We start from the raw sequence: 19,887 nt of genomic DNA on the forward strand, positions 1-19,887 counted from the left end.
TATGTAATGCACCAGTTCAATGTTATGAAGCTTACTGGAAATTGCCTGCGCTGTAAACATTCATAGCCCACTGCAAAGACAGGAGATGGCTGTTAACGTTCAATCTTTGGAGGCATGGTCAACACGGACTGAACGTCTTCTTTCACTTCTTCTGCTGCCATTGCTAAAGCTGCAGGCATACTACAATTATAAAAAGGCACAAAAAATTCATCGTTCACTATTTCTCTTTCTGTTCGCTGATTGGCCAGGTATTCTACCAGAGGAATCCAAGACAGAGTGAGAAATGCCAACCAGAACATTGAAGGCGGTGCGAATCAAAGTGGAACTGTGCTGGAAGGCAATAGCCAGGCTAACAGTTGCACCAATCTCAAGTCTTTTATGACCTCTAGCTACTTTCCTTCATGGATTGTCCCCAGATTACTTTTTCTCATCAACTGTGGCCAGCTTCCCTTTCAAGGGCTCTTTCTGTCACATATTTTCAATGTTTACAAAACAGTGGAAAGGATTTCTCTTTACTTTTTTTTTACGAAAAGACTTTCTTCTTCCCACTCTTTCACTAGCCACAGATATTAGAGGACTCCTTTGCAGATTTCTGTCTGCCTAATGGTCTCTTTGCCAAGCTAGCCAGTTTAGGTAGAAGCTAATGTCTTTGTAGGTGTGAAGTTGTGGTATACTTCCTTCTGTTTGCACCTGCTACCATGCAGGATTTGCTGTTGTAAATTTCACAATTTTAGTTAACTTAGTTAAGTTCTCCAGAGTCCTGCTGCTGACGTGATTATCTGACTCATATGTGTTGAAGCAGAAGCAGTCTAAAAGTCACGGGGCACCGGACCTTGAGGCCTGGATTTGAAGACCTCTACAAAATCAAAATCTGTGAAGATCTTCGGTGTGGACCTCTTCTCAGCTGGTTGTAGTTCATTGCAATCCCACACGGTGGCAGTATTGTTAAAGGAACCACTCACGATGAAACCACTCCATACTGTTGAAGATCTGTCTTCCCTGTATTTCATTTACAACGCATTATGGTAATTGTTACCATAAAACATTTTTAAAATGTTATTGTATTATAGTTTATAATAAACTGAAGCTAAGACCTTATGTATGTTGCCTTCACAGGCAGCGGTATTGTGTCTAATGACTAGAATCCAGAATGTACTCCAAGAAAGCTCCCGACAGAGTCATATCAGGAATTAAAACTAATAAAAATATAATAGAACTAATAAAAGCCTTTGTTGCGATTTTTAATTTCCTAACATCAAAAAATGTGCATTTGTGTAGTCGAAGTTAACAAATCGGACACTGCGGCGTGATCCTGAACGCAGCAAATAGCATCCAACATGGCGGCAGAGCCGAAGACTTTGATGCAAAGCGTAAGTGAAAAGTGTTGTTTATAGCTGTCACTGGCAGCTAATGTTCCTCATGGACATTACTTTAACCCCATTTGTGTCTCGCGGGGGTTTTTGCTGCTTACTTTGGCTCTTTCATTGGCAATTATTGCCTTTTAATAATGCCAGTTGCAGCTATTTTTAGCAGAGCTCATTAGGTGCCTTGCTAACAGTAAGCTAACCAACAACACTTTAAAACGACTGGAAAAATAAATATACTTGAGTTAACAAGAAGCAGAAGGAGTGATTATCCTCCTTCTGTTCAGTGGCGCAGTAATGCCACTGAACCGTGTTTTTCTGGTCTTATTTATTTCTTTACAGCGAACTAGCTAAGTAGACTTGTACTATTTTATTACTTAATCATAACACCTGGGGGAGTTTCGGTTTAGCACTCAACTCTATTTTCCTGCTTTTTAAAATAGCTGTAGTTAAACATATTACATGAGCAGACATGTCATTTAGAAATAAAAAGTTAAAATAAACAAATATTTACACATCTTGTGCTGTTTTTTTTCTTCTTTTCTTTTTTTATGCTTGCAGCAGCAGCAGAGCTGGACAGATGACCTGCCTCTGTGTGAGATGTGTGGCGTCGGAGTGGCGCCCAACTGTGTGTACAGCCAGGATGGTAAAGGAGCCCAGAGCCACCCCATGGAGGACAGGCATCTCAGGCTGAGGTGTGTAAGATAGAGCAGCTATGAGGGGGAGGTTGGTGCGCTTCAGCTGATCGTGAAACATTTTCTTTTCAGAAGTTGCTAGGGTAGTGTTCAGTATGAATTGGTTGTAACCTTGCTTCTCCAATTAACAGATGTATTTTTCAGATGGTAAATATTCTTACAGACTTTACAAAGAGCTTACAGGGGCGGTAGCCCAGGGCGGCAATTTTTCTGGGGGCCTCAAAGACTTTTTTCTTTTTTTTTTTTTTTATGTTTGCAAACACTGCAATTTATATAAAACTCAGAGACCCAAATAAAGTTAAGTTGTATGTATATTTGGTTTTTTTTATGAATATAAACAATACTCAAGTATTTGGAATGTAATGAAGATGCATTAAACCTTGTTTATGTCAAATATTACTTTCATGTTGAATTTATTTGTTTATTTTTTTCCAGCAGTAATTATTTTTAGGCAGCTAAACATTCTGGTTATGTTATCCAGGACTAGCTTTGGGTTAGTTTTCAAAAGTTGGTTCAAACTTGTCATATGAATCTTGCAGTCTACTGTAAGGTGGCATCAAAGTTGGATAACCAAAGCATAAAGCCATTGGACTTTACTCGAAAAATTTAACTCCTTAAAGTTATCAAGCTAGTTAAATATCATTATCAAGCTGTTAACTATTTTTTTTTTTGTAATTCCTTTTGGACTTAAATTTGAATATGGCATTACTGCTCTCAAAACGATCGTTTGCTCATGTTCTTTGCGCTTTGTCATCCAATCAGAGGCGAGAACTGTTTCCTCTATGGCGTTTTTAACGGCTATGACGGCAGCAGGGTGGCGGACTTTGCAGCCCAGTGTCTGACCGCTGAACTCCTACTCGGGGAGCTCAACTCAAGTCACACAGACAGTGACGTCCGCCGGATCCTCATTCAGGTCTCTGACTGTTTACTGGTCTGTCTGTCTGTGGAGTCACATCTCTTCTGTGAAACCTTTTATCCGTTGAGTTTTTTTGCTTCTGATTTAGCAGTTTTATCATTTTTTTGTAGCTCCTCTCATGTGCTACGGAGCCGCTGAGTGGATTGTAATACGTGTTCTCTTTGTTTCAGGCCTTTGAGGCGGTGGAGGAGAGTTACTTTAATACAATAGGTGATGCTTTGGCTAAAAAGGCTCACCTGTCCAACTTCCTCCTGCCACACAATGAGGTATGCACACATAGAGAGGTGACTTTATGATACAAAAAAAGCAGTGATGTACATAAGAACATCAGGTTACGGCCTCATCAGTCTGAGGCTGAGCAACGAGCTCTCCTTCACTCGTAGTTTTTCTTGTTTTTCTACTGTTTCCTGATTGTTTCAGTCGACTTGAATTTTTTATTTTTTATTTTTTTTGCATTGGGTTTCACTTGCTTATGGATCAGGCATGTTGTCACCGATACCAAGTCTAGAACTTTTTTCAATATTGCGACCGATCGGTGTATCTCTAGTTATCCTGTCTGTTTTTTTTAAAATTGATTTTCTCAGTTTCTTTCGTCTCCGTTTCTCCGGCTTCCTACCGTCATCATCTGTTATTTTTATTTCTCTGAATGCTTCCCGGCTGGTCAGAATGTGCCGTCCCACAGTCTCTCTGTCTGTCTGTCTGTCTGTCTGTCCTCAGAGTCAGAAGGTCCAGGAGCGCCTGAAGGAGCTGGAGCAGGAGGTGTCAGGAGGCGCTACGGCTGTGGTGGCTCTGATTCTCAACAATAAGCTCTACATCGCCAATGTTGGTATGCATGCATGTTTTATTTATTTAAAATTTTACACTTTCTGAGAGGTATTTGTTTATTTGCAGCACTAAAGAGGCAGTATCTGCCTGCAAAGGATCATTAAAAAAGAAGAATACTTCCTGCTTTCCACCAGCAGATGTCAGACTTGATGCAGATTTGAGTCGTTTGATGTACAGAAAATCTGATATAAACATTACAGTGAAACTTAAATTCTAGTTAAGGGATCAATTAAACATTCAGAGTTTCAATCCAAACTGTGTTTTCAGTATCAGTTGAGTCAAAGTTTGCTGTCATTGCAAAAGAAAAAAACCAGAATACCATGTGTTTTTGTGGTTATTTAGAATATTCTAGAACTATTACAACGTTTCTGTCTGTCTGTTATCTAAAATGTGACATGTACTGATGGAAAAGATGATTTATTCTCATCTACATCGGGAAAATAATGTCCAACTGGTGCATTTTAGCTTTCTAGACTGAAGTGGTTTTGCTCAGTTTTGGTGTGTGACACTCTTGGTGTCGCTGCAGCTCACTTGCTCCAGGACAAACCCTCCGATCCCCTGAGCCATCGACGTACCAAACTGCTCCAGGTGTCACAGATTAGCTGTGATTGACTCTCGGTGTTTCAGCCGCAGCAGAGCCGGCGCTGGTGGTGGAGGTGCAGAAACTTCCCAAACAGAGACACAACGTAGACTGTGAGCAAACTACTGAGCACAAACGTTCAACAATCCCGACGGTTTTCAGTCTCTGTCTGTCCTGGAAACCTAAAGGAAGGTTTAATCTGGCGTAGACGAGACATAGATCAGTAGATGTATTGTCAGTTGATCTGCTGTCATTCCACAAAGCAGATCCTACAGGCGACTGCGTGAAGCTGGGGAACTTTGCTTGATTGCACAAGTGTTTGAGCAAATACCAACCCAGTGCCTGAAGATGCAGAACAGACATTTCAGCTGTTAATAAATAATGACATACAGTATGACACAGAGCATGTTAGGGAAGTAGCTGTAAAAATAAAGAGCGTTGACGGACAGGTTTGTTTAACGCCCCAGTCGGTTTGTCTTTATAAAGTCATTAGCGTGTACGCAAAAGACGAGATTGTTCCTTAGTTTGGATCAAACTTTGAAGGAAGTCAGAGTTAGATCCAATTCTGACTCTGTATTTGATTTTGGATGAAGTTACAAAAAAAAAAAAAAAATCTTGCTTACTTAGTGACTAATGCAGTATGTAGCAAAAATAAAAATAAAAAGTGCTAGCTTATGTTTAGAACTGATTCCTTATATATAGCTATGGCCGCTGGGAGGGTCAGGAGTTCAAAGTTTAGCAGGAAGGTTTGAACCGAGACATCAGTGCGTTTTGTAAATGACTCCCAGCTGTTTGTCTGCGTTGAACACATCAGAGCCGGGTACGTGTGGAGCGGAAAGCTGTGCTACATTAACTTTCAACATTTTTGCTCACATGAACATAAAACTTTGCTCGACAAGAGGGCGGATGTTTTTTTTTTTTTTTTCTTTTTTTTTTTTTCCAGTTGAGGACAGAGAAGCCTGATTGTGATTGACATAAAGCAAATTGGCTGCATTGACTGGCCTTGTTCGGCTGATTAGAACGTTACAACACAGCTTGAGGCAGTTTAGGGATATGAAATCTGTTGGTTGCTCTGGACCTGCATGTAGCATCTGCTTACTGACCCAGAAATGTAATTTTAAAAGTTAATTAATCATTGATCTGTCTTATGCTTCCCCAGCTAGAAGACCAATTTTTTTTTTTTTTTTTTTTAGCCTGTTTCAAAGTAACTTCAGATGAAGTTTTTCAGTGAAGTTTAATGATACAGCAGAAGTGTCTTTTCTTTGCTCTATGAGGCATGTTGACCCTGTAATCGTTTTTGCAGTATTGATAGCAGAGCTGCTTTGATTTAGACATTAAAGTCAGTTCTCGTATACAAACATCTCCACTCAAAGCGTTGTGAACTTTATCCAGTCGTTTTCAGTTAAGATTCAGTACGTCTAACATGCTGGTTTCAGCTCTGCTTGTTTGTGACATTTTTTAAGATGATCAAAAAATGAATAAATAAGTATGTCATCCTCAGAGCAGATGAGAAAGAAAGTCACTGATCCACTTTGTTCACTTCTGGTATCGATACAGATATCTGAGGCTTGGTGTCGGCCAATAACGATCCGATAAGTTATTATTTATTAATGGAAAATAACATGAAGCTGTAGTGAAACTTCCCCACAGTGGTAGATAAACTGCAGTTCTTTCTAAAGGTCTTTTTTTAAATGACTCAGCAATAAGGAGGGCTGGAAAAAACAGGAGATTTCCAAGACAAAGTTAAGTGCTGCTGACCAAAAGGAAAACACATTTTCTTTTCTTATTTGTCAAAAAACATCTTGATGGTCACCGTGACATTTAAAAAATTGCTTTGCGATCTTATCAAAAAGTCTGTTATGACATCATTTGAAATTTTTAGCATGGATGGAATAACTTTTGCAATAAGACTGCAGACTGGTATATTTTTAAAGATGGATTGTTAGATATTTTGCAGCTGTTTGATTGTCATTCGTCTAATTTAAGTCGCATTCGTTTACATTTTTTGTGTTTTTGTCTTTCTTAGGATCTCCCCAGAATTTGCTCTTTTTGTGCATTTCCCAAATTTAAATCCCTGAATGGTAAATAGTGAAAACCAATCATCGCAATGTTTAAGTTTGTGAACGTATGGATGGATTCAACATTCTCAGCCATGAACAAAGATGTTGAATTCATATGTGTAAAAACATAAATCATTCTAAAAAGAAAAAAAAAAGAGAATTGGAAAAAGAAACAAAAGTTGATCATTTTGTAAGTTGTGCTTGCTGTTAAATCTGGTGTAAAATATAACTTCATATGTTATTTTAACACTTAAAAAGAACTAACAAAGGTTTTGAGATGGTCTAGTTAAAAGCGTGCAGCTAGAAAACTCACCTTTCTTTACATACAACCACTTTGGTTTAGTTTGCTTTCCTTAGAGTAAATCCTGATTTACGTAATAAAGTTACTTCTTTGTCTGGTGCTAAAATGATCTTTCATTACGACAAATAGAAGCAGAAGGGAGGAATTACTTTTTCACACCACAGGACACGATGTCTCCAACAGAAACAGTATTTTTATATATTTTTTTTATATCAGATTCATAAATATCAGATTGTGCTGACCCGATCAACACTTATTTAACGTGTCGTTAAAATTCTGTTTGTGCCTTCAGGTACAAACCGGGTTCTGCTGTGCAAGTCCAGCAGCGACGGTCAGAACCAGGTCCTCCAGATCGGGCGGCCACACAGCACCGACAACGAAGACGAGCTACAAAGACTGGCGGCAATGGGTGAGGCGCGTTGACGTGCTCACGTCTGTGATGTGGTGGAAATGTGAAAATGAATGCGTCAGGATCGCCATTTTGGCATCAACGTTTCTCAACGGAGCACAGAGCGTCTCACATCGACGCTCATAACGAGCTCTGCTGAAGGAACAGTTTGTTCCATACAACAGGCTTTAACAGGACTAAGAAGTCCAGCCTGAACCCAACAAATACATTTGTCACTTTTTTAAACATTTGTAGCATAACAAAAGATAAGGTATGAGGGGTTTTTTTTGTTGTTGTTTTTTTTTGTTAAATTAAATCAAATATTACAGAAATGTTGCTTTGGACTGAGGCTGCAGTCAGTTATTTACTGGGGCCCAATAAGTCATTTAAATGTTGGCACAAAGACCCTATTTCAACTTTAAACGTGAAGAAATGCAAATTATTTTTATTAGTACTAGTAAAACAAATAGATAAAATGTTTTGCTTTTCAAGTAAAGCTGTCATTTTATGGAACAAAAGGGCCTTAATACTTTTCTGCATTTAAAATAAATTTGAAAGCCATTCTGATGAAGCGATATAGCATTGAATCATCTTTAGTTGGATAATTTTTGTGTATTTGAAAACCATCTGTAACAATCTTCTGAGCTGAATGTCTGATTTTCTTTTTAAGGGGCTGATAGTGTCACTTCATTCTTCTTTCTGCTCCTTTTCATTAACGGTTTCTTTCAGTTGTTACATGAACTATTTATATTTATTATTGAAATGAAAAATAGTTTTCATTCAACCAAGTTTGCTTGTGGTTGACATTGAGTCAGGGATCTCTCAAAAAGAGGATCAATTTAGAAAAAAACTCAGTTTTATTTAAAATGTTCATGTTGAAAATTATTTCTAACATTCTCTATGATCAATAAAAAAACTGATATCTTCACTGGTATTACAGCCACCAAATCTTTCTTACTTTTGACCCGATTCTTGCTGGTCGCCACTTGCAATTTGCTGAATTATTTTGTGTTTGATGTTGACATCATCCTAAACTTTAACTTCCTTCACAAATTCTCTCTCAGATTCCAGCTGTACCTCTAGCTGGACCATTCAGAATTAGAATAATTGTGTTAGTAACTTAAAACATAACTTTAAACCAAAATCTGACAAGGAAATGGCTGATTATGGTCTGTTTAGGACCCATAATTATTTATAATTAGTCCTTTTTCATTGTTTAGTTAGGCTTTTAATTCAGATCATTTCTGAGCAAAGACTGAATATTTACATTAAATGTGACGTCTTATTTTTAAAAAAAGAATAATTTACATTTTGAATAATAACATGTGGAACAAGTGAAGTGCTGTGAGTACGTTCCAGATCAGTCACATGAGTGTAATGTGTGATGTGAGAGCCTTTACCTTCAGGTTGTTTCCTGAGGGGTCATCCAGCGCCAGGCAAGGGGAGCAAGTCCAGCCTGGTGGCCGTTACACAACTTCTTTACATTTTGTCACATTACAACATAAACATAAATGTTTTCCATTGGGATTTAATGTGAAACACAAAGTGAAGAAGAGAGAAAATGATAAATGATTCAAAACAAGAGAAAAGTCATCCTGCAAACTCGTGTTGATTTGATTTCCCCAACCTCCGTTTACTGCTGCTTTCATTGCTTTCGTTCTTCCTCTGCTCCTTATGATTCGTCTCGTGTGTTTGTGTGTGTGTGTGTGTGTGCGTGTGTGTGTGTGTGTGTGTGTGTGTGTGTGCGTGTGCGTGTGTGTGTGTTTAATGCCCGCTCCACTGTGGTCTACAGCGTGTCTCCTGTGTCGTAGGTGTGGACGTGGCTCGAATACGGCAAGCGGGACAGATCGCTGGACAGAGCAGCACCAGGCGGCTGGGAGACAGCAGAGTGAAGATCAACTACTCTGAGATAGATCTGCTCAGGTGACGCCTGCCGTCGGCTATCTGACTACGTTTACATGGATTCATGCAGGTTGTGTTGTCTTTGTGCTTTGTCCATTTCTGAGAAACCACCGACATGTGTTCACGTTTACTGTAACACAGCATACAACTTGACTGATTGTGAAAAGCAAGACATTTATCTACAGATTTGAATTTGCTGATGTTTCTAATCCACACAGGAGCAAAATTTCACCCAGAGGCTCAGATACTTACAGATATTCACTCATGTTTTTGATAGTGTCAGAGGAGCAACATGATTTTTGTAGCTGTTGATCCTTTCTTATCCTAGGAGCCATATTTGCCTTCAGTCCAGCTAAATAACACCATACAGCTGCAAATGTTACAATAACTTTTGTTTTGACAACTTGAAAGTTTTGTTAAATGCTTACTTCAGAAAATTTCTTGTAATTTTTTTAAAGAACCCAATTTTTCTGTTTTTGAATCCTAAACTAAAGAAAAAAACATGCATCCTTTGCAAAAAGAAGATTGATACATTTCCTTCTGTGGGATGTTGAAATTTATGGAAAATGGAGGGAAAAAGTAAATAATTTCCAAGATAATGACAAGTTTAGAGAACCGTTTAGGTCCACATTTAAACTCGTTACCTTTTGATTAAAGGTGCCGATAAGTCCTCTTCTTCTTTTTCTTGAATATAATACATTTTGTTCAACGCTCCGGTACAAATGCTAGCAAAACCGGCCCTCAGCATGATGCTACCACCACCATGCTTCACAGCTGTTGTTGTGTTCTTAGCTTTGAAAACCTCACCTTGACTTTAACAAACATACATCCAATTTTTGTCCTTTTTTTTTTTTGTTTTTACCCAGAAGGCATTTTGTTTTGATGCAAATTTCAGTGAAACTTGAAGCAGAGCCTTTCTTTTGGCGTGTGTGTTTTCTTGATCATCACATTCTCCGTCCATCATGAGGAAATAATCTCTCCAGGAATTTCCCTAGAGAGATTACATCATGTTTTGCTGGTTGAAGAAATTTCATAAGGAATTCAAAGCTGTGTAGCCAATTATTTTAAGAAAACCACAGATGTTGAATGTTATATAATGATTCCACCCCGGAAGAAAGACGCATCGTTAAACTCCTTGTCTGTAAACTCTTGTTGCATGAAATCAATGCTGTGACTATTAAGGAAGTATTAGAAAGTGTTTAATCTCTCATCTCTACCTTTTCTTCTCATGGCCGTCATTACCGTACCAGAGCCAAGCCTCTTTAAAGTGCTTTATTCACACACACACACAGACACACACACACACAAACTCCCATTTTTTCTCATTTCCTGTTGTTATCCAATATCCAGGCAAATCATATCCAAATACTTTCGCATCATTCAAATTTTAACCCCCATCAGACACAGAATGGAATCTGTATTGAATTATCTCCTTACTGCTATCAAGGAAAGAGCAGAACATCCAATATAGTTCATAAAAAAAAGTTTAAGGCATTCTTTGGATCAATATAATAAACTGGTGTTGATGTCGAGCCTCTAATGTTCTGTTGCTGTATCGACTTTAATTGTTGTTTTTTTGTTGGTTTTTCTGTTTCCACTCGTATTTTGCCAACCTTGTCCTCTCTTGTCTTCGTCTCACGCTTCTCTGTCTCTCTCCGTTAGTGCGGCCAAGGCAAAGCCCATCATCTCTGAGCCAGAGATCCATGGCAGCCACCCTTTGGACGGTGTAACAGGATTCCTGCTGCTGATGTCAGAGGGTCTAATAAACGCCCTTGAGTCTGCCCACGGCCCGGAACAGGTCAACCAGGTTAGCAATAACGCTATTGTTCTTTTGTTGGTTCTTTTCGCTCTTCAAGCCTCAGATGAAACGTCTTTTTCACTTTGGCGTTCAAGTCTTTTTTTCCTCTTGTCGTCTCAGATGTAGCTATTATTCTTTTTTTAATTGTCTCCCCTCTCCTTCGTAGGAAATTGTAGCCATGGTAGCGGCTGAGCTGGCCCAGCAGACCACTTTGGAGGCGGTGGCTCAGTCTGTGGTGGAGCGGGTCAAGAGGCTTCACCACGACGTCTTCGTGTCCGGCCGCCAGAGAGCGGCCTTCTGCTCTCGGCACGAGGACATGACCCTGCTCATTCGCACGATCAATTACCCGCTGGCGGACGCCGCGCTCACGCCCACACAAGGTAGAAAGTGTTATTCTCAGAAGGAAAATTCCCGTTCCACCGCATTGGAGAAAATTCTGGGAAGGTTAAAGACTTCTACAACGGCTACAAAACTGCAGGGTTTTCTTTTTATTATTGCCGATTTCCTACTTGCACCATTTAAATACGATGGTTAGCTTTTATTTTTTGCAAACTCAGCTAACAACCTCTTGCTAAATAATATCTTAAGTTTCCGCTATGTAAGGTCTAGACTTTTTTTTTCTCAGTTTTGTTTTTAAATGAGCAAATATAAGGTCTGTTAAAATCAACATTCAGTTTCTTGTATTTGTACTCAGCAGTTCACAAAAAGTTGGGATTTTAATATTGGGGTTCATGTATGTGTGTTTGGACCAATCGGGGACCAGTCAGGTGATAAGTATCTTATCAATTATCGTTACTTATCATAAGAATTTCAGTTAATTGTTGTAACGATAAATTCCAATTAATTATGTTTTAAAAAACAACTGTCTTTACTGTATATTTACTGAATGCTAACGGTCTAATTAGCCGTAGCATGTCTCTTAGTGTACGAGCAAAACGAGTTACAGCTGCTGTCCGACTTTTAGTTATTTGTACTTTATCTACTCTCATTGGCTGTTTAACACAGTACAGTGCGTTTCTTTGTCTTAAGGGGAATAACAAATGTCAATGAAGGAAACCAGCTCCAGGCAAACGTGGTTTGAATGCTGTGATATAAATATTATTGTACTAATGTTTTTTCTCGGTCTCATGGGACAATTACTTGAATGCAGTAACAGTTTAAACCCTGATTCATAATTTATAAAAATGAAAGACTGTCAGCTGCTTTCATTCACTCCTGTTTTAGCCTGCTTCTGTTTGTCATAGTCATGCTTCATAAATACAGGATCCTGCGTTCGGCGTGTTCCATCTTTGAGATGAATCAAAACATTCCTTACTGAAGTACATATGTTTATGTCTGAAGAATGTCGTCGTGTTCGCTGCAGAATGTTTCTGAGTTTCAGAGCAGGTTCTTTTCCTGGATCGCTCCGATTGTTACAGTTGTTTTTAGTGTTTAGTTCTGGGCCTTGAGAAAATGAAATCACGACTCTTATCAGTGTTGCCAAGAATAAAAAAGGTTAAAATAACCTTCTCATTTTTTTTAACACATTACCAAGAAGCAACTTTTCACTGAAATCGCACGCTGTTCATCACTGTTTAATTGTATGGAAATATTTTTGAGAAAATGTTAAAATATTATGTCCCATTTCCACGTTTAAGCAACCCATCAACACTTTTAAACGGAGTGGAAAATATGAATAACTGGGACGTTTTGCCACAGATTTTAACATCTTCTCCTGCACCTCTTCCAGGCGGGCGAATTTATCCAGTTTCGGTACCGTACTCCAACAGCCAGAGCACCAGTAAAACTAGTGTGACCCTCTCACTGGTAATGCCGTCTCAAAGCACCCTGACCAACGGGACTAACACCGCCTCCACCCTGGAGGAAGGCACCCCCACACCGGGGTAAGCTTGGCTTTTTTAACTCCCTGCTGACTTTCTCCTTCCGTTGCTATTTGTTTTTCCCTTCTTCTCAAAACGCCGCTGTTTTGTTTTCCTTGCTCAACCTTTGTCTTTGTTTCTTTGTTTCTACGGTTGTGGGCGAGTTTATTTTAAGTGTATTTTAAATAAGCAAGATTAGACTTCCTAATTCTTCTTCTGCTGTATTTATTTTAAGGTGCGCTTGATTTTCACTCCCCTGCCTCCAGCCTCCGCGGCTGTGTTTATTTACATTTAGGTAAAGTTTTTACTTCCTCACACTTGCGCTGTGGGTTGATCTGGGTAGCTTATCATTTTGCAGCTGAAAACGGGTATTGTAATATTTAATAATACTCCTACACATATCATATGTCAAACACAATAGTTTTAGATGTGTTAAAGTACTCAACTTCACTACAGTTGACAAAGGACTTGCTGTTATTTCAGGGAAAGGAGGTTCTGCAAAATATTGATGCAGGTGAGCTGATTACAAGTAGTTTTTTTAAAATAAATTTGCAAAAAAAAAAAAACCTGCATAAAGTTGGTTAAAAAAAAAAAATCCTGAATTTTGCATTGCATTGTATAGACTAGTGCTTCTTAATGAGTGGTACCGCCCCCTGCAGAGCAAGTAGAGGAGGACAGAAGGTGTTAGCAGGCTTTAAAATGTCTTAAATTCATTTTTTTTTAAATTAAGTTATCCATTAATATGTTAATGACAGGTCTTAAATTTTGTCGTGGCAGGATTATTTCATTTGATATAGTCTATGTAGTTTTTCAGTTTTTTTCTCATGGGACTTTTCTGTGAGGCAGAAGTTTATCACATGCAAACATCTTCATCTGTGACTTGAGGCGGTTGCAGCTACCGATATAGCTGCTAATATACCCCTGCTAGCTAGCTAGCATTTTCGCGTCAATCATGTGCAAATTTATCACCAGTTGGGGGAGCGACGATCATCTTCACCATTGGCTCACTTCTGTGGTCAAACATGGCAGTCAAGCACCAGTCTGACCTATTTAAGACTTTTATTGCAACAAAGTTGTTACTATGCAGGGAACTACAGCTGAGAAAGACAAGAAAAAAAGCTGTAGATGCAGCTATGATGACAAATAGGAAAAAGATGAGGGATAACAAGATTTTTAGTTATTTTCACAAATAGTAGCATTTCTGTCACGATATGGGTATTAAACTTCATTCATAATGGTCTTAAAAAGTCTTAATTTTGAGTTGGTGAAACCTGCTGTCACCTTATTACAAAAGGAGAGCGTTGCCATTCTTTTGGGGAGCATTTGTTTACAGTTTACACTAGAGATGTGCCGATCAGGTTTTTTCCTCCCGATACCGATACCGATCACCCATGAGGGGCTATCACCGATACCGATCACATAATTATTATTATTATTATTATTATTATCATAAACACTACCGGTTACATTATGTGGAAAAAGGAACCATGAATTCACCTTAGTTTAGACAAAAACTTGTTTTTAATAACTTTTTTCAAGAAGAAAACTAAACAAAACAGGCATTGTGCAAATTGTACTGCTATTGATAATACTATCTTTAACAGACTGATAACATATGAAGGCTCTGAAGAGGCTAAATAATACAAAGAGCCAAAATAAAACCTCTCAACATTGCCAAAAAAAAATTCAAAGGCAAAAACAGGTTCCATTACAATAAACAATCCAGAGTTACTGAATGAAAACTTCCTGTTAGCATGGCGGCTGGCTGATTACTGCTAGCTCTGATTGGCTGTTTCTGACTGAGCGGAGTAATTATGCAGATCAGGGAGGAGATCGATTATTTTTTTTAGAGATTATCTGTCATGTTATGACAGCGAAAGCTTTAATACGTATGTAAAATTTATTTTTTAAGTTAGATGCTGCAGCTTTAATCAGAGATTCGGTGTGAGAGTCACTACCAGGTGGAGCAGAAGCGAAGCTCCGTCTGTGAAATATTACTACCTGTAGCTCGTAGCAGCGGTTCAACAGCGAGAGCAGAACCAGCGTCTTACATCGCAGCTCGAAGACTTAAATAATTTTGCAGGTTATTTGTTTAGCTTTCTGACCGTCATGCTAATCCGGGTGAGTGTTTGTAGCTGTGCGCTGCTTTACCTGCTATCTGATCCTCCGTATGTCTTTTTTACTGCAGTGAGCCTCGATGTAGCCAAACTCCGTCAAGTATGGCTTTGTTTTTATGTTGTATTAGCTTCGTTGTGTTGATGCATTTTGACGTGCTTCAATTTTCCGCCGCAACACGCAAACTTCCCCATTCACTCAGTGCGTAGTTACACATCGCTTAGGATTTGTTGCTGCGCGTTTGCGCAGAGTGAAGGAAAGAGGAGACCAGCTGCACAGGCAGGCTGGAAATGAGATGATCGGTATCGGCAACAAGAGCCAATGATCGCCGATCACCGATCATGCACTTTTTCACAAAAATTGGCCCGATTATGATCGGTGACCGATCGATCGGCACACCTCTAGTTTATACCAAATATGCACAACAATACCAGTTTAAACTTTGAACTACTTGCGAAAAACCATGAAATACTTAGTTTAATTGCAGGACATGTCATGTCAACATAGCAACTTGCATTAAAAAGTGTTTTAATGCTGGACACTATCAGGGGAAGTCCGACATGGAACATCTTATCCAGTTTAAACTGGTAGTGTACATTTTTGCTGTGGTCCTTTTTTGCAAGACCGACAAGCAGCATATGAGAAAATGGCACAGAAGAACAAGAAGGAAGATCTCAGGAAGATCAAGCAGGAAGCAGCTGCTTGACAGAACCCTTTAGTTAGGAAACAATAAAAACTCAAAACTTCCAAGGTTTTGGTTTGTGTCCAGTGCCATTTGTGGCAATCTGCGTCTTGATATGCTAACTCCATTCTAAATTAGCTTGCAGATTAACAGCAATTTCTCTCCAAACTGTTCTTCCTGCGTATAATTTAGCTCTGACTGCGATTCACTTCCCTCATACCCAAAGTATGACAGCTGTTCTTCACTTTCATAATCACTAATTTTTCCTGTCTGCTGCTGTTGCGTTGGGATTAAACTGGAACTGTGACTCATGGCAGACTGTTGTGCTGCAGGGAACCTCAGCACAGGCAGAGTCACTCTGTAAACAAGCTTATGCAAAACTGAGATTATTCTGATCACCTTCTACTTCAAGTGAGTCATCAAAACTCAACACTAACTTAAAAAAACACTTGGAGAATATTTAAGACTTGCCTCTTTCAATTTCAGTTTCTGATGCAGTGCAAAACACACTACGTCAGGATATGAGATGTGAAGTATTAAATTGGTTTTTAGTTTATTTAATTTTAGATCAGCATTTTAAAATGGAGCGGCTGTATTTATTGTAATAATTAGAAGTGCAAGTTATCGACTGAGTTAATCTAAAGTTAACTAATCATTCCGATCGACTAATGAGTAATTGATAAGTGGCCATCTTATTTAAAACCTGGGTTTTCTCTTGTATCAACAGAAGCGACCGGTTTTTCACAAGATAATGGGGCTACATTTTTGATGAGGTGAAATTAAATTTTAAAAAAACGAGTAAATTTAAAGATTATTTTGTGTCAGTTGTATTAAATACTGTGGCTCACGTTATTTAGCTCAGATGTATTTATAAACCATACCAAATCAGTAACTAGTTAGGTTGCCGAATAGAAAAATAAGACATGAAAATAATAAAACATGTGAAACACTTAATCCTCCTTGAACAGAGAGATAGACAGAAGTTCCGCTATTAAGGTAATAAGTCAAAGAGCTTGTTGAGTGTTTATATTTCAAAACAGAACCGCATAAAGTGCATTTCCAACCCTCGCGAGGCTCTGTTGCGATCGTTTCTTTTCCCGTTCTTCTATGTCACCGCCATCTTGAGTCCTGTGTTAAGTGGCTCCGCTTCGAGTAAAAATGACCAGCGGCGCCCTCTGCTGGATGGCGGTCAAACTACAACACTAAAAGGAGGTCTAAGCTAATCGATTGGAAATAATTTGAAACTAGAAATTAGTGGATAATTGCGATGTGATTAATTGTTTGCATCCCTATTATATACGTTTTACCTGACAGGATAAGTGTTTGCCAGCCTCTTTACTGTTCAGTCTCTTGTATAGCTGACTGTAGCTAATGATAAGTAGCACTTGAATATGGCTGCTGTCTGTGCAAATGGTCTTTATTTAGTCCCCCTGAGGGATAACTATCCAGGTCCTCCTCCTTTGTAAGTTCCAGTCTCTCTCTCTCTTGCTGTTTGACTCACATCTCTGTTTGTCTTTTTTTTTTAACTGGCCTGGCTTGTCGTTCTCCGTCCTGTGTCCTACTCTCCATCTTTGCCTGTCGTTTTTCCACTACTCCGTTAGCATGCTGAACCCGACCGCGAGCCAAGCCTCTGTTGACATTCTGCAGCCTATAATTGAACTCCCCCTTCCCAAACCCCCTCCTTCCCCTCTCCCTCTCTCTATCTCCGACTCTTCTCTCTCCACCACTCCCCGGACTCCCCTCCCTCTCTCCACCTCTCTGTTTTGTCTCTCCACTCGTGACATGGACCTCTTTCCCCCATTCTCCTCGTCTATCCCAATCCTCATACCTGCCGTCTCCTCTTCCTCCTCCACTGTTCCCCACCACCCAACTTTCTCTTCCTCCCCGCCCTCCTCCTCCTCTTCTCATCCCAGCAGCCAGAGCCCTACAGCCACCCTGCAGTCCACCAACACCCAAACACAGAGCTCCAGCTCCAGCTCGGGGGATGGAAGCCTGTTTCGTCAGAGAGGGAGCCAAGCAGTGCAGCCCGACGAGACCGGCAGGGTCCCGCCCTACGTGGACTTTAGTCAGTTCTACCGACTTTGGGGAGGGGACAACAGCGACAGCCAAAGCACACAGGGAGGCCTTGGACCCCAGTAAGGAGGAAGGTCTGAAGGAGGGGCATGAACTACAAGGAGAAATGTTGTTTTTGTTTTGTTTTGGGTTTTTTTATCAAACTTGTGGAATTATGAACAATATTTACTCCAAAAGAGACTTTGTGAGCGTGAGTTGGAAGGGACCGGGGCTTTCTATTATTTCTTCAATGAAAACTGTGAGGAAGTGGCGTCACACCACACCCCAATTAATGTTTGCTTCTCTTCGAAACATAAACAGTCACAACTCGATTACAGTAATCCAGATTGATGAAGTTCCTGTTGAAGGGAACTCCAGGACCAGGACAAGGATGTTTTATTCAAGGCCTTAAACTGTAACTAATTAATGAATGAATGAATCAAAGCATCTGAAAGTACATTTTTTATTTGCTGTCCATATATATATATATATATATATTCTCCAGATAATTTAAGGACTTGTCTGTGATTTTTTTTTTCTATGCACATTTTTCCCATCATTATATTCCATTTATTTTGACTTGTAGTGGGACTTGATTCAAATTTGTAATCAAGTTAATCCAAAACTGTGTGTCGACAAAAACAAGCAACATTTTTCATTCAAAACCCTCTTTGCTGCTAAATTATTAAATACGCTTGGATAGCATCACTGTCGTCACTAACTCATTTTAACACAAGTTAAACACAACGATAGACTTCTCCAGCGTCCCATCAGATTATTTTTGTGAAGCAAGAATGTGGTTTTTTGGCCAAGATAAGCAGTTTTGACGTCTGCTGCCTATGTTTGCGAACGTCACTTACAGACATCCCGGAAACATGCGAATACAAAGGTTCCAGCCAGAACCTTTGTATGTTAAAGAAAAACAGACGTCCTGCTCTCAACACCTTCACACACTTAGATATGACAAGTTAAAAAAAACCCACATAGACAGATGTGTCATTTTAAACTTTTTCTGACCTCCTGTCCAAAACGGCTGAAGAATGTCTCAACAACTTAAAAGTTTTTTTTTTTTTATCTAAATAATAATAAAAAAAAATTTAAAAAAAAAAGTCAGACAACAACTTTAGGTGGCAGAGCCAAAAAACTATTTTTTTTTAAAAATTTTTTTACATTCCCCAGCAGAACCACTAAAGGGACCATTTGGCCAACATTCTGGCACTTTGTGACACTTGACCTTATTTCTGGGAGCAGACTAGAAAACCAGCAACATTTGATTAAGATATTTCTGTAACTGATCATTCCATCAGAATACAACAAGAAATACTTAAAAAAAATTCTGGTTTTGTTTGTGTGAGGGTGTTTACATTTGTAAGACTAGAAAAACCCCCGACGTGAACACGCCATGTGTTTGTGACATTTCTGTACTTGCTGGGCGTCTCGCCTTCGCGAGCAGCATGTTTGGATCGGTCCGCACCTCGCTCGTGCATCTCAGTGCAGCTCTCTCTCTACAGTGGGTCGGGGGGCTCTTTTTGTTGAAGACGGCCTTACAAACACATGTTTTGAGTTACTGGCCATATGTCACCAAGCAAAGCTTCAAAACACATTCTGCACATGTTACAGAAAAGGGGATTTGGCGGCAGCACAGTCGAATTTCTGGAACTGCAGTCAACGTGAAAATGGTTGATCAAGGGGGAGGGGCGGGGGGAACGGCCTTGTTTGTTTGATAAATCAATTTTCTGCCCACAGCCACCATCTGCGGTCCATGTTTTTAAGAAATGTGGACAGTTTAATAGGAATAATTTTAGGATATAAAGTTTAAATTTGTATCCCTAAATATGAATTTTTTTTTTTAAATCATTTTTTAAATAAACATTAATAAAATCTGCTGCAAGGATGAACGAACCTTCATATATCTGAATGGAGTTTAGTCATTTCTAAACTTCTCTATTTAACCCCATATTCTTAGAACTCGGCCTAAAACCTTTGAACATGGAAACAGTTCTAATAGAAATATTTACATTTCAATATAGAATTCCAGCCATTTATTTATGTAGGTGTGACGGTGGTAAGGGTGCAGCATTTATCTTCCAAACAGAGAAGAAGTTATTCAGGTTATTCAGCTGCGCATGACAAACCAGAAACCCCCACCGCATAGACCCGAGCAACATCTCTAATCTGTAGAACGCGTCAGCAAACATGAAAATCTTTACAAGAGAGACGTTAGATTCTGATCTGAAAAATAAATAGAAGGGGAAAAAATATGAGTTCATTTTCTTCTAAAAAAAATAACCAAACTTCAGCTTGTACCTCTCATTTCTAAGCTACACACACTGGGGAGTTTCTAACTTCC

General features: G+C 39.2%; 1 protein-coding gene across 2 annotated transcripts; it reads left to right on the forward strand.

The window, feature by feature from the left end:
* The first annotated feature begins 1,299 nt into the window (after window positions 1-1,299).
* Window positions 1,300-18,242, forward strand: tab1 (TGF-beta activated kinase 1/MAP3K7 binding protein 1). Of its 2 annotated transcripts, none has more exons than XM_014997280.2 (11): window positions 1,300-1,370; window positions 1,926-2,059; window positions 2,822-2,972; window positions 3,146-3,241; window positions 3,693-3,801; window positions 7,034-7,150; window positions 8,941-9,052; window positions 10,694-10,838; window positions 10,996-11,209; window positions 12,559-12,712; window positions 17,399-18,242. In XM_014997280.2, the coding sequence occupies exons 1-11, from the start codon at window positions 1,338-1,340 to the stop codon at window positions 17,622-17,624; spliced, it is 1,491 nt and encodes a 496-aa protein (XP_014852766.1). In that variant the 5' UTR covers window positions 1,300-1,337; the 3' UTR covers window positions 17,625-18,242. The 2 variants fall into 2 exon arrangements, with proteins under 2 accessions (XP_014852766.1, XP_014852768.1); XM_014997282.2 differs by having other exon boundaries at window positions 17,402-18,242.
* The last annotated feature ends 1,645 nt before the right edge of the window (window positions 18,243-19,887 follow it).

The sequence above is a fragment of the Poecilia mexicana genome, unplaced genomic scaffold (genome assembly GCF_051168715.1).
Source record: "Poecilia mexicana isolate PSO_F unplaced genomic scaffold, ASM5116871v1 scaffold_2, whole genome shotgun sequence".
NCBI classification, from domain to species: domain Eukaryota; kingdom Metazoa; phylum Chordata; class Actinopteri; order Cyprinodontiformes; family Poeciliidae; genus Poecilia; species Poecilia mexicana.